The sequence below is a fragment of the Poeciliopsis prolifica genome, unplaced genomic scaffold (assembly GCF_027474105.1).
Source record: "Poeciliopsis prolifica strain line A6 unplaced genomic scaffold, Auburn_PproV2 SCAFFOLD020, whole genome shotgun sequence".
NCBI lineage: Eukaryota > Metazoa > Chordata > Actinopteri > Cyprinodontiformes > Poeciliidae > Poeciliopsis > Poeciliopsis prolifica.
The window spans coordinates 1,371,663-1,385,110 of record NW_026562395.1 but is presented as its reverse complement, the minus strand read 5'-3'; the positions used below and the strand labels follow the sequence as shown (position 1 = coordinate 1,385,110).

Below are 13,448 nucleotides of genomic sequence, written 5' to 3'. Positions count from 1 at the left end.
GAAATGAAATGAGAATAATTATTAGCAGTGGGTTGCATGCAGCACTGACTGTGCACATGTGTCTTATTACAGTCCTGTCTGCTAAGAATGCTCATAAAATGACCCCACTGAGCTTCTGCTGACGGCAGCGTGCTTGGAAATGAGATTTTAAGCAAATCTAATTATGATGCTGTCCACTCTGATCAATAGAAACGTGCCAGTGGCGACTGATTTGAAACATTTCAGTACAAGACAAAAGAGCGACCCCTGCTGGGAAGATACTGCAAACGCACGCAGAGTTGAGAAACGATAATACATAAGGATGATAAAACACACAGAACTGCATAATATTCACTCATGCACGTTTTCCCAAAGAACCCAACTTGTTTTGTTTTGAATTTTTTTTGAAAGCAACAAAAAAACAAGAACAAAAAAAAAAAAAAAAAAAAACAGTTTTTTGGGTCAAATCTTTGTGGTTTAGATAACAACTTCCTCTGGTTTCATCAACCAGAAACCACAGGAACTTTGATACTTTATGGGGTGAATCAGAGCAAGGTAGAGTTCTTTTTTTTTTCTGAACATAAAATGAATTATACATCTCACATATATTGGTGTATTTGTTATTAAACAAGACTTAGAGATTGGTTCAGGAAGGGTTAATCTTCCATAGGCCAGATGGTGCTGGAGATAACTTTTTTTCCAATTCACAATGTAAACTGAATATAACAGTGATAAACAGCAGATAGAACTGACAAGTGTGCAATTAATTATGACGTGGTGAATTTTACATTATTAATTTCAATATAAATGGGCATGAATTGCTCCTGAACGTCTCACGAAGTTCTTGACGTGACATTTGTTGTAAATCAGAAACATATAAGCATGCAAAGTAAACTCAGTTCAAATGAATTGAAGCGGATGACCTTCGTGACCCTTTGGTTTCCCGGTTTTAAGATAATTTCAGTCGTTTTGCTGTAAAAGATAGTTTAATAGATTGTTTGTGTTTCGTTGTTCGTCAGTTCCTAATTTCTTATTTAAAAATCTAACTTAGCAATTGGTTTGACAGAAATGAAGCCAATGAATTAACACCAAAAAAACAAGTCATCTCAGGGATTTTTGCATTTATTGAAAAATATATAGATATAGATATTAATAGAATTATCAGTGCACAGAGAGCTTAAGATAAATATTTCCACCAGCATCTTGACTTGGCTCAGTGAACATTGAGGTCGGTAGGGTTACTGGGACAGTGTGGTGGTGGAGTTGGTCGCTCCTTTAGCCTGGTTCTTCTCCTTGGACTTGATGATGTTCTTCACCCACTGCTGGGTTGCGTCGACACAGATCTCTTTACCAGCTTTCATTGTAAAACTGCAACAGAGACGAGGAAAGAGGCTGATTAGTTTCTCATTGTTTGTTGAAAGCCATCTGATTGCTGGAAGCAATAAAACATGCATTTGTTTTTCATTAGGCACATAAAAAAAGTAACAACAAACTACTTGGATTCAACTTAAAAGTGTTTTCTGATATCTAAAGATACTTACAGCACACCCTCCATGGGACAAAGAGCATCTGTGTATCGGAAACCCACCACCCGCGACTGTTGCAGCTTCTTCGGATAGAACTTGAAGCAGCATTCATCTGGGCCAAAGGAATCTGAAAAGATTGGTGTAAATAAAAATTAACTTTGCATGCAAAAATAAAAGCCAGAACAATAATTCCACCTGGAAAAAGTAATGCCTTCATCGTCGAGACACATTGGGACAAAAATAATTCTATGAGGATAAAAGTTAAGTTCTCTCGTTGTCTCAAAGTCGTTAACAAATGATGACAGAGTTTAGTTTAAAAAACCGGTGATCTTACTGGCATAAGACTGAAGAGCGAGGGACGACAGAAGCAGAAGGCAGGTCGCCATGATTATGGAGTTCTTCATCATCACCATGTTGTCTGTCGTCTTGGTGTCTCTCAGGCGTTCTCGCGGGTCCGGCTGAGCTGTCTGTCTGTCTGCTTCACTCAGAGTCCCTTTTTATTGCTTTGCAGCTCACATGTGTGTGCATTTGCAGAACAACAGGTTCCATGACAAAACCTTACCTGCAAAAAAAAAAAAAAAAGCAACAACAAAAAAAAAGAACCTGCGGTCATGTGGTCAACATTTCTCAAAAGGGGAAAAGCACAAGGGTTTAGAAAACAGGAGGGGGAGAGGCCGATGTGCTGCGGGTTTCAGGCAAGTTCTTTGAAACTGAGAACGTCGCATCATCTCAGTTTCTGGTGTGCAGGCATTTATGTGCCTGTATGTGTGAATACATTTATGCATTTGCATGTCTGTGCAGCATGTGCAGATGCACGGTGGCTTGCATCTTCCCCACCTGTTACTACTAATGGTAGTAACAGGTAATAAAAGTTTCCTTGGACTGGATGGACCACTCCAAAGCAAGCAAAACATGTTGATCAAATGAAAAGAATATTTTCATTTTAAATTGGTCGTTCATATATGGGGCTTCTGGCTTTGAACCATTGTCCTACTGTCCGGACAATCTCCTTCATGATTACCTCCTGTAAGTTATCCAGGTCCTGAAGCAGCAGGACAACCCCAGACCACCATACTACTGCCACCTGACTGCTAGCACGACGTGATTTCTCTCAAATGTTTTTGTTATTCATAAACCCTAACACTAACTGAGGCCTGCAGGGCTTCAGATGTTGTTGAAAACCAAACTCACAACCTGCTGTCCTTAGAAAAATCTTTATCACTCTCTCCAGCCCGTCTCCCACCTATTGCTTACTTTTACTGGTTCCCGCTTTGAGCTTGAATTACACCTGATACAACTTGTTGCACCCCATCATGTGTAAGTGCTAATGCATACCACACTTTTTCCTGAGTTTTCATTTATAAAAAATATACAAAACATTGAAGTTTGTGTTGGGAAAGTGACAATGTGGTAAGAAAGTTAAAAGAGCATTTATGCATTTGCCCTTCACATTCCAACCTTTTCACTGGTTCACTGCTGTTTTCCTCTTCCATCAGGTGTGCTTTGAGCACATGCTGATTGTGGTGTAGAAATATTTCAGGGTATTTCATGAGGGGAGATGCTACGTTGCTTTTTTTTTTTAACCACAATGCGTGTTAGAAATTTTTTCTAACATGTTCGAAAACGGAGAGATGACAGGAAGTGACGGGCCGAAAGTAGACATTGTGGTCATTAGAAACCAAATCCAGCTTATTGCGAAGTAGGTCATGCTCAGGTTTATGAGACAAGACGTTTGAGGAGTTTTGACAGGTGAGATCATATTTCTCAAACTATTAATCAAATATAAATTTTAATTGGTTTTTAAACCTTCTTATGACCAAACTGTCATATTTTAAAGATCCCAAGTTTCTGTATTTCCTCAACAAAGACTTTTATTCTTAGGCTGCAGATCGCCAGAGTCTCTCAGAGTAAAATAATGACTTCTACACATATTGAGCTAATTTTGCTATAAGAACCAGCTTCAGTTTTGGTTGGGGGTGTAATCACCTTCCCTATTTTAACACTGTAGATTTTAATGGAAGACCCTGAGATGTCCTTTTAGTTGCACTGGTTTAGGTTAATTTGGGACTTCCCGTGATGTACCAATCACCTCTTCGCTCTCGTTACTTTCCATGTATGTAGGCAATACATTCTGCCTTCCTGTTCTCTCTCAACCTCAACGAAGCGCAGACGGTCGCCCGTCTCGACAAATTTTCAACCTCCGCTTTTTCTTTCCGGCTCTCATCTGCTCCATGGAGGAAACTGATTTTAGAGGTTAGATTCAAATTAAAGTTGATGATATATTCAAGAAGATATCATCCTCAAAGTATGTTCCCATTATTAAAAATAATTGATTTAATCAAAGTTCCTCTGGCACAATTACTCACGCCACTGATACACGTTTCAGGGGTTTTCCATATCGGCCATGTAGGTTTGTTGAGATTAAGATTTTTGCAAATATATGATAGTTTTTTGGGTTTTTTTCTGCTTTGCACAGATTTTTAAAAAATGACTATTTTTATCTAGAAAATAAATAGTCAGCTCCTGACATATTGCAACCATTAACCACAATTAATTTAATTGGTACGTAGGTCATTTACCAACAAAAAGTGGTGTATAATTCTGACATGAATGGATTATTTATTATTTTTAAAGTCTATTCTACTTTATTCAACTCCCCATCACTCTAACACCCATAAATAAAATTAGGAAATGTACTAACAAGTAAAGGCCTTAACTGTGGTGTCGCCACCAACATGTTTCAACATGACAACAGTGGGTTCAAGTTCATGTCCATATCTAGTGTCTCCACTGCACACAGCTTTTTGCATGTCAACCAGAACCTTTCATTTTGATCTCATCAGACCAGTTGTTTGCCATTTTCTCTACATGCAAACATTATTTTGACATGGGAAAATGACATGTACAAATTTGTTGAGTTACAGATTGATAGTTGTTCTGGGACGTTCCTGCTTGTTCAGCGTTACCTTGTGTACTTCTCTGAATAAACCTCCACATACTTTTCTCCCTGAAAAATTCCTAATTTTATCTGCTATGCTACTTGGTCTTCGTGATCCTGTTCACTCAAAACTTTCACAGAACAGCTTGCATCTGAATGCAGTTGGCTACATTTAACTTTATGAATTTTAGGAACAGATGTTGAAATCTACATCTCTGTTTCATTCCAGCCAACAACTATGCAATACGTTGCATTGGTTTGTCACATAAAATCCCAATAAAACATGTCAAAGTTTGAGATTCTAACGCGAGAAAATGTGAAGCATTTTAAAATGCTTAAACAATTTTACAAGGCCCTATCTTGTAAAATTATACACCCAAACAATCAGCTTCAGTTTTGGCACAGGATGTCTGACATTGGTTACAAATTATTTGTAAGTGTGTAGTAAATCACATAAATTGTAGTCCTGATCTTTTAGGACAAATAATTTAGTTAATTGGTTTGAGGAATAAGATCAAAGATAAATATTTTATCTAGGTTCTCCTCGTTTCTCTGTAGTTTCAACTTGGTTGTTAAGAAGCATTAACAAAAAAAAAATGAATGAGAAAATTATTAGTGCTTCTTTATTTCAGACCATCGAGAAAACATTTCCTTTAAGTTTTTTTTTTACAAAGACCAAAAAACCCCAACAGGAGGCTGACTTCAGCATAAATTCCTCTTCTGCTTACTCAAACGGAAACCTGTGGTTTGCAACAGAGGCAGGGGTACAATGCATCTACAACGAAGTCCATGCAAAATTAATCTATATACAGTAGGCCTGACTAACAAAAATAAATCACATTTTCAAAAATATTCAAATTTATTGAAAATGACTGTAAATGAAAAGACTTAAGACTTAAGACTTAAGCGCTTTTGTTCTTAGTTTAACATTAAATCAGATCAAATCTTTTCTCTTTTGGCTGTTAGGATTGCCAAAATTATTTCTATTTGTTAAAAGGCAGAATAACGAAAGGTGTTAGGTTTTCTCCTTTATTTTTTGTGTAATGTAACAATTGTCTTCATAGCCAAACACTTTAATTTTGGATTCGTCCAGCCGCAGGACATGTCCCCAAACGTTTAGGTCTTTGTCCCTGGATGCATTTTCTAACTTTGATCCTGCTTCTTAGGTTGATTTTGGGACAATGGGTGCGTTCTCTCTGAGTTTCCTTTCAGCTCATATTGTTTTTACTTCTGCATTGTTGTTTGAACAGACCGTCACCCATCTGGGAATATTATACCCAGGGATAAACCAAACTTGTGAAAGTCAACATTTCTATTTATGCTCAATGCTTACATTGCATTTTTTGTCTTGCCTGAGAGACTGAGGCCATGATGGTTTTATCTGGGATTTCTGGGATTCAAAATGTTTAAAGGCTTGGTATTTGAAGAAAGTAAAGCATTCTCTCATTACTCTCATTTTTACACAATGTAAGTACATTTTGTCATCCAAACTAACCTAAGAAAAAGTTGAGTCTGATTTGATATCAGGCGGTAACAAGACATTCTATGTCTTGTTATTTCATATATTTAATTATCTGCTTTTGACTTAAAATTTGCATGCAATTGTTAGATTTATTTCATTGCTGGGGGAAATTAGATTTGTAAAAATGCTGCATACATGAACAGTGTTCATCTTTTTCTGACTTACAAGGACTTATTAGGTAACGAGTGAAATTTCGTTTCCGTTCTTTTATTTCAACATCATGTAAAATCTAGTTCTCAGAATTTCTAACCATCTTTCTTCCTGGGTAGATGTCAAGAAAGAAAAAAATCACGGACTAAAGGTAAGCGCATACGACGGGTAATTTTGCGGTGGGAATTTGCTGATCTGTGATACAGACGTATACCACTCTGCCCTTCTGTAACCCTCAAGCAGAGTTTCCATTTCTCACTTTCCATCAAACCTCAGGTCCTTCGCGTCACACGCTCAGTTCATTTCTATCATTTCTCCTGACATTTTTTGTTTTCATTAACTTAGCTCTGAACCAGAGCAACACTTTAATTCGTAAACTTTGCTACTTTCAAAGATTTTTGTACTCAATTTATCAGTGGTGTGTATATTTCATAGCAGTTTACTTTTAGGACTGAGGTTAAGGCCACAGGATTTTTTTTTAGCAGTCGCTAATTATGCACCTAAAGCCCACACACCTGACTAAATGCCAACTGTGCAGTTAGTTCACTGAGTGAAACATTATACAGATAAATTACACACAGGTTGATGTTTTCAAACCTTTATTTCTGTAAAATGTGATGATTTTTTTAGTACAGCTAATGAAAACATGTAGTGTGAGAATTGCTGCCACAGAGCGTCTGTGCTAAAAAAAACAAACAAACAAATAAAATAGGGACAATAGAGGATTATTTGACAACAGATAATACTGATGGATCAGGATGATACAACGATTTTGGTTTCTTTTATCGGCAGTGGTTGCCTCGGATTAGAGAGAGGTTCATGTGTTAACCTTACCTAGAAACAAGATGACACTGGCTTGCGGCAGGCAGCAACATAGCACGTTGAATCTCGTGAAGAAAACTGGTTAACCACATCAAGCTGACAGGAAACATTCAGCACATGACAAAAAGCAATGATTGGATTTTAAATGATACGTTGTTTTCTAAGCAGCACCGTGGTTCAACTGTAGCGAAAACACAACAACACAGTCTGTTTTTAGTGCATTGCAACATTTATGTCCAATTACCTTTGAAATAAAAACAGGTGAATCTTCTATTGGCAAAAAATAAAAGTGACCAGTAGGTGGCAGTAAATACAAACCATTGCTAAATTATTGCTTCGACTTTGTGGCGACTGTAGATACAGCACAGAGCAGAAGTTTGAAGGGTTTTTAAAAAAATTATTATTCATTTCTTAATAGTCGATTCTTGGATTCACATTATTATCAGAAAGCACAATAAAGATTTCTGGTCAGAATTAAAAGGCACCACTCACACATCCTTCCAGTTTTAGCTTCTCTTTATTGGTTTCCTGTTAAATCAAGAGCAGAAACTTAAACCATTTTGACCTCCATTTTGACCTCTTAACCCCGACACTGTTAACCTCCTTAATGGTGGCTGCACTTACAGAGCAGAATATCTGCCTGTGTTTTTTAAAGTTGTTCTTGATCACTTTTCCACATAATTACTGACAAAGTTAATGACCTAATTGAATGAATCAATTAAGATTTTCCCTACTGTCAACGGAAAAATTGCAGCGTCAGCATTTTAGTGTCTGTTGCCTTTTGAATATTCCAATTCAGACTCCAGTTTTGTTTCTTTCAAGTGAGTAAAACATAGAAAAATGTCTAAGTTAATAAGCTGTGGACATTGTCCGTATGTAAACAGATCTGAATGCTTCACGCCCTCCTGAGAAAGCATCATTGTCCCGATTCCACCGGTCTCTGGTTTACTTGTTTTGTTCGTCTTTGTTGAGACGTTGCGAGCTTCATTTAAAGAAGTCTGGTCCCTGACCGACTCACTTTGTTTTGCTGACATCAGGTTTAACAGTGGAGCATTTTCTCTGCCAGCAGGCTGGTTGTCTTGGAGAAACACCACGATGCAAACTCAGGGAACTCTGTGTAATGTGGGGAATCAGAATCTTCTGCCAGGATGAAGACGATACTTTTGCTCAAACTACTTAAGAGTTTCTGCAAATTGCTGTTCATCCAAAATCCATGGCAATTCAGCACCTAATATTCCTTTATTTGTTTATTGCTACCTATATGTAGAACTGAATTTTTCTCATTTTTCCCCCCAAAAACTAGAAGTAAAAATGTCTAAATGCTAAATGTGAAACTCAATCTTAATCCCTTCCTTCACTTGTTTACCTATGAGATTAAGCAATCACTGAATAAATGTTTCTGCGGAGCTGTGAGGCCAAGCCTTCATCACTGAGATATAAAATGTCATCACATCATAATTTATAGATGTGTTTATGGATCTTAATCATACACAATATTGTGCTTGGGACAATCATAACAAGTCAAATTTGTCAAATTTGTCCCGGAAAATTATTGTTGGCAAATATTTGGCATTGTGCCTTTCAAAGCGGAACAAACACAAACCAGAAAATCTCAGTGTTGGTTTATCTTTTGATACATTTTTGAAAAAACTTTTGAGGCCGACAGAAATCCTGTTCATCGCAGACGAACAGGACAGAACTTTATTGCCAAATGTTCTACTGTTTAAAGTTTAACGGTGAGCCATTTAATGGTTTTAAATCCTCTTTATGGGGGCATGAATTCAGTTTGTCAAACTTATTTATTCAATCATTTGCACAAGAAAGGTTCAGTCCTGCTGAATCCTGTGTCTGAGACATCAGTGGAGCTTGCTGGACCTGAGGATTTTGGTCAAGCAGCTAAAACTTCTCATGAAAGTTAATGACGATTCGACAAATGCTTAATTTGTGATTACTTGGCAAACTTCTTGACTATAAGGGAATATGATTAATATGGCTCATCTCTTGCGTAGTGCATACGGTCAGGAACAAACAGAAGAGTTATTTAAAGGTGAAGATTTTTGTGTGTTTTTTTTTTCTTTTTTTAGAAGAATGTACATGCGTGAGAATACAAGCGATGTCCTGCTGTCGACAGCTGAGCCCATCTGGTGCCTGTTCTCACTAACATAATGTTCCCAGATAACATGTCAGAAACCTCCTCATTCTGACATCATCTTATCAAACTGTGATAAAAATTCATGTACAACAGAAACTGAGCCAGTACATGTGTAAAACATAAGGCGACACTCCCTGAACTCAAGGAAAGGGGTCAGATTCCTTCTTGGAGCTTCAATTTCAATGAATTCAGAAGCAAAATTGCAGTTGCTGCTTTGCCAATGAGGTTAATATATTTATTTGCGTATTCGATTTATGGATAGAATATACATCATTGCAAGCGATGCAGAAATTTGACATTTCATCTGATATTTTTAGAGAGGAAGTTCCTGGAAGTAAACCAGATATCAGGAGACGGTAGAGGAAGCAGCCAGTCACAATAGCATTCAGAGCAATGAGAAATGTTCTGCTCATTTCTTCCTCAGAGATATCTGAACTATGCAGACAATATGCCTTTACTGCACTTTAACTAAATTAATACCTGATAAAAAAAAGTGAACTTTGAATCAGAACCGACTGCAAAATGTGATGAAATCCTATTGTTTTTAGATGATTATTTATCTATTTAAATGTTAATCAGTAGGAAGAGACAAAGCTCAAACCGGATTGGTGAAAACAGGCATGGATGCATGTGTGTTGATGTTTGTTTCTTTGTGTGTGTGTGTGTGTGTGTGTGTGTGTGTGTGTGTGTGTGTGTGTGTGTGTGTGTGTGTGTGTGTGTGTGTGTGTGTGTGTGTGTGTGTGTATGTATTTACAGGATGCTGACCGGGTACATGACCTCTGTTCGAGCCAGGAAGAGGTGCAAGGAGAGGTTATGAGGACTGGGGATTATTTCTAAAGCAGACCGCTGTATCTACAGGATGCAAACGGATGAACACAGCTAACAGAGCGTCTTTATCAACTGTGCACTCTTTATTATTCATCTTTTTAGTTAGTTTTTATTATTATTATTTTTTAACTTGGCTGTTTTGTGTATGTAAATACACAAAACAGCCACTTATTCTTACTTATTCCTACCCCCAAAACCTGTTGACATTTTCTCATCTTAAAACCAGAATCTTAAAATGTAGACCAAACATGATGCGGAAGGACGTTATTCGCATAAAAAGCAATATTTTAAGTCTTGCCGCATTTTCTGGACTCAAGCTAATCTAAAATAGTCCTATTTCATAATATGCTTTAATCTATAGTTACATTCTGTTTGTGGCTGGACGTTTGGGGTCATTATCCTGCTGGAAGATGAACTCCTGCCTCGGCCTCCAGTCTTCAGGAGCCTCTAACTTATTTCCTTTCAACGTATCCCTAAATCTGGCTCCATCCGTCTTCCCATAATCTCTGAGCACCTTCTCTGACCCTGCAGGAGAAAAGCAAGGTGTTGTGGAGTGTTTGTCTTTTTCCTTGTTTCATTTTGCTTATCTGATCAGAGAACCTTCTTCAACACAATCGTTTATACTTAAATCCTCACCGTTTTCTAATATATTTCTTTCTATTAGAACATATTAGTGTATTACTTCACTGATTTATCCTGTTGACAGATGTATCACACTTGGCTTGGGGCATCCCTCAACTTCACAATTGTGCATTTCTTCATTTTGATCTATCACACAAAATTCCACTTGTGTCCACAGGATTATGAAACGAATAAATTAAATTCAGAGGAAACACCTTGCTTCATCACTTTCACTCCAGTTTTGTGCTTCACTGTAAAATCTCCTTCCGTACATGTTGAATCCTTGCTCTCTCCTCCCCTCTTTTCACCCTCGACAATAATCTTTTCTTTCCCAAAAAATACCTTGTAAGGTTCAGGCTTGTTCTGTTGACCTAATACCCTTCTTCCTTTTTCACGTTGCCTTTATTACTCAGAGCGGTCTGGATTTGTGGTTGTAGGACAAAAAGCGAAACAACAAAGCTGTAACAACAAAAACTTTGTTTTTTTTCCCCCTGAATTATTTGCATTGAACATCCATATCTATTTTTTTTTCTACATAATTTCTCACAAATACCATCGTCCTATAGTGATACATCTCAAATGGGTATAACCCTAACCCTGACTTCTTTTCAAAATATAAGTAACATTTTTCTTAACACAAATGAAATGTTTGTGTCTTTCTGCATAAATGACTGGATCTGCGATATTGCTTCAGTTTCACACAAAATGTTAACTTCCACACAGTCTCAAAGTCACGCCGTGGCTCTTTCTCCTCCAGCCTCACAACACATCAGTCCTCCAGCCTCATCAGCAACATCTCACACCACCTGGAAGTCACTATGGATATCACCTCCACTGAAAATAAACATAAAATAACTTTCAGAAACCTCCGATCCATCTCCCTCTTTGCTCTTCTCTTACCACCAAAATGTCCACCTACCCTTCCTTGCCACCTGATAACCCCTCTGACTTTGTGATCTACTATAAGCACAAACTCTCCTCTTATCTAGATCAGTTGGCTCCTGTCAAAACGCAAACAATCACTTCCAGACCCCTGTGCCCCTTGGTACATCTGTTAACTCCAGCAAATGAAACCTGGCTTTACCATCCATCACCAAAACCTGTTATCTAAAACATTTAATAAGTTTAATGCTCTTCTGTCTGTTATTTTTCCAAAGCACAATAGACACCATGTAAAGTGGTCTGACACCATGTAAAGTGGTCTGACTACCACCGGCTGCTCCACCACTCCCCGTTGTTGATCTGGTGATGTGTGAAATAAAGATAACCGTGTTTCTCCCTTTCGAAACGTGACACCAATCGTTTCTGCAGCACAACGCTGCAACTATGCCGATGTTTGAGTTTGACAGACGGATTAGAAGAGTGGAAATCATCCGACACCTGCAGTGGATGGATGATCTGCCAAAAAGGCACAATCCCAGCCTGCTGAAGACGACACTCACGGCTCGGAAAACAACGAGCAATCCTCTCCTGCTAATCCTGCTCTTCATCAACGCCTGCCGAGAATTTCAGCCCGCTTTATATTGATTGCTCAACAACCCGAATACCAGAAAACACAGAAAAGATACGGAATCACAATCTGGGTTTGCATAAAGCCTTGCATGTGTGACCTAAAGATAATGGCACCAATGAGAATGCGAGGGTATCCACGCCCTATATGAACCTCTGCGCTGTGTTTTAAAGAGAATGTGAGCACTATCAAGTCAAGTTCTTCCACAAAGAGGTTACTTTGTGCGTAGCCGATGTAGATCCAAGCTGGATTGAATGGTTGACATTAAGTAATTCAGGCAGAGTCCAAAGTGTGTGTTTTTTTTTTTTTACTAAAGTTGCTTTTCTGCCTTTAGAAGTAACAGATGACAGACTGATTGTAAAACAATGGAAAACAGCTATGCTGTTTCATTTTATTTATTTTTTTACAAAAATACATCAGTTTCTAATGATCTATAAGATAAAATACCCCCAAAATAAAACGAAAGCTGCGGCTGCAAGGGTAGAAAATGAGCAAACGTGTCAAAGTACAGCTCCAAATATGATAATACAACAGTGCCTGCAGCAGCACATTTTCCCCACTCAGCATGGATGAGGGTCAGATGTGAAAGAATGAGAATCCTCTCCACCCAACTTTTTTTTTAAATTCCTGATCCAAATTTGTTTTGATGTACGGCTTCCCCAAGTGTATTTCTTCACCAACCACTCACATAACTTACACACATTTACTGCACCGAAACACACACACACACACACACGCATACACCCCCATACACACACACACATGTTTAGACGTTCCTGTTGACTGATGTTCCTCATTTATTGCTGCTGACAAAACAGTGCAAGATTTGTAGGTGTTTTTCCTTTTGAAAAGATAAAACTGATAAAACCAAAATCATCTTTCACTAAGTCAAGACGCCTTGGCTCCTCGCTGTCCATCTGTTTCTTGGTAATCTGTATTATCTTGCTGCAGAGTTCCAGGAAATATAAGCACAATCTACTTAAAATAGTTGAAAATGTTGTTTTTTCCTTATTCCTAAATTAAATGTAGGCGTGTTTTCTAGAAACAGCTTTTTAATGTCTGCAGGTTCAGTAAAAATAGATGGCTGCCACTTTCTCTCACTGATCTCATTAATCTAAAAACAACAGTAGCACAAATATGTCGTATATACACGACGCCTCTTTACTTTAGCACTTATGCACTGAAACTTTTGTTTTGACAAAATGATTGAATGGAGGAAGCATACATTTGTGGGAGAAACCATGAAGGTCACAGCGGAATTGACAGGAAGTGGTGGACAAGTACAGCCCGTCCTGTGTGTGCAGCAGATTGCTGCGTTTCATTTCATGTGGCCAGTGTGCGGGTGTGCTGATGTGTGTGTTGAAGGTTCACAGAGCCTGTAAGTCACAGTCCAAAGGGAT

At 38.0% G+C, this 13,448-nt stretch overlaps 1 protein-coding gene across 1 annotated transcript; it reads right to left on the bottom strand.

The window, feature by feature from the left end:
• Nucleotides 1–1,092: 1,092 nt before the first annotated feature.
• LOC129369149 (monocyte chemotactic protein 1B-like) lies at nucleotides 1,093–2,072 on the bottom strand. Its single transcript, XM_055044500.1, has 3 exons — nucleotides 1,840–2,072; nucleotides 1,521–1,632; nucleotides 1,093–1,347 (listed from the first exon to the last, which is right to left on the bottom strand). The coding sequence occupies exons 1-3, from the start codon at nucleotides 1,916–1,918 to the stop codon at nucleotides 1,218–1,220; spliced, it is 321 nt and encodes a 106-aa protein (XP_054900475.1). The 5' UTR covers nucleotides 1,919–2,072; the 3' UTR covers nucleotides 1,093–1,217.
• Nucleotides 2,073–13,448: the final 11,376 nt, after the last annotated feature.

Coding starts and splice junctions, on each gene's coding strand:
- LOC129369149 (XM_055044500.1), bottom strand. CDS start 1,918: ATGGTGATGATGAAGAACTCCATAATCATGGCGACCTGCCTTCTGCTT. Junction 1,633..1,839: donor CGCTCTTCAGTCTTATGCCA/GTAAGATCACCG, acceptor CAATCTTTTCAG/ATTCCTTTGGCCCAGATGAA. Junction 1,348..1,520: donor TGTCCCATGGAGGGTGTGCT/GTAAGTATCTTT, acceptor TCTCTGTTGCAG/TTTTACAATGAAAGCTGGTA.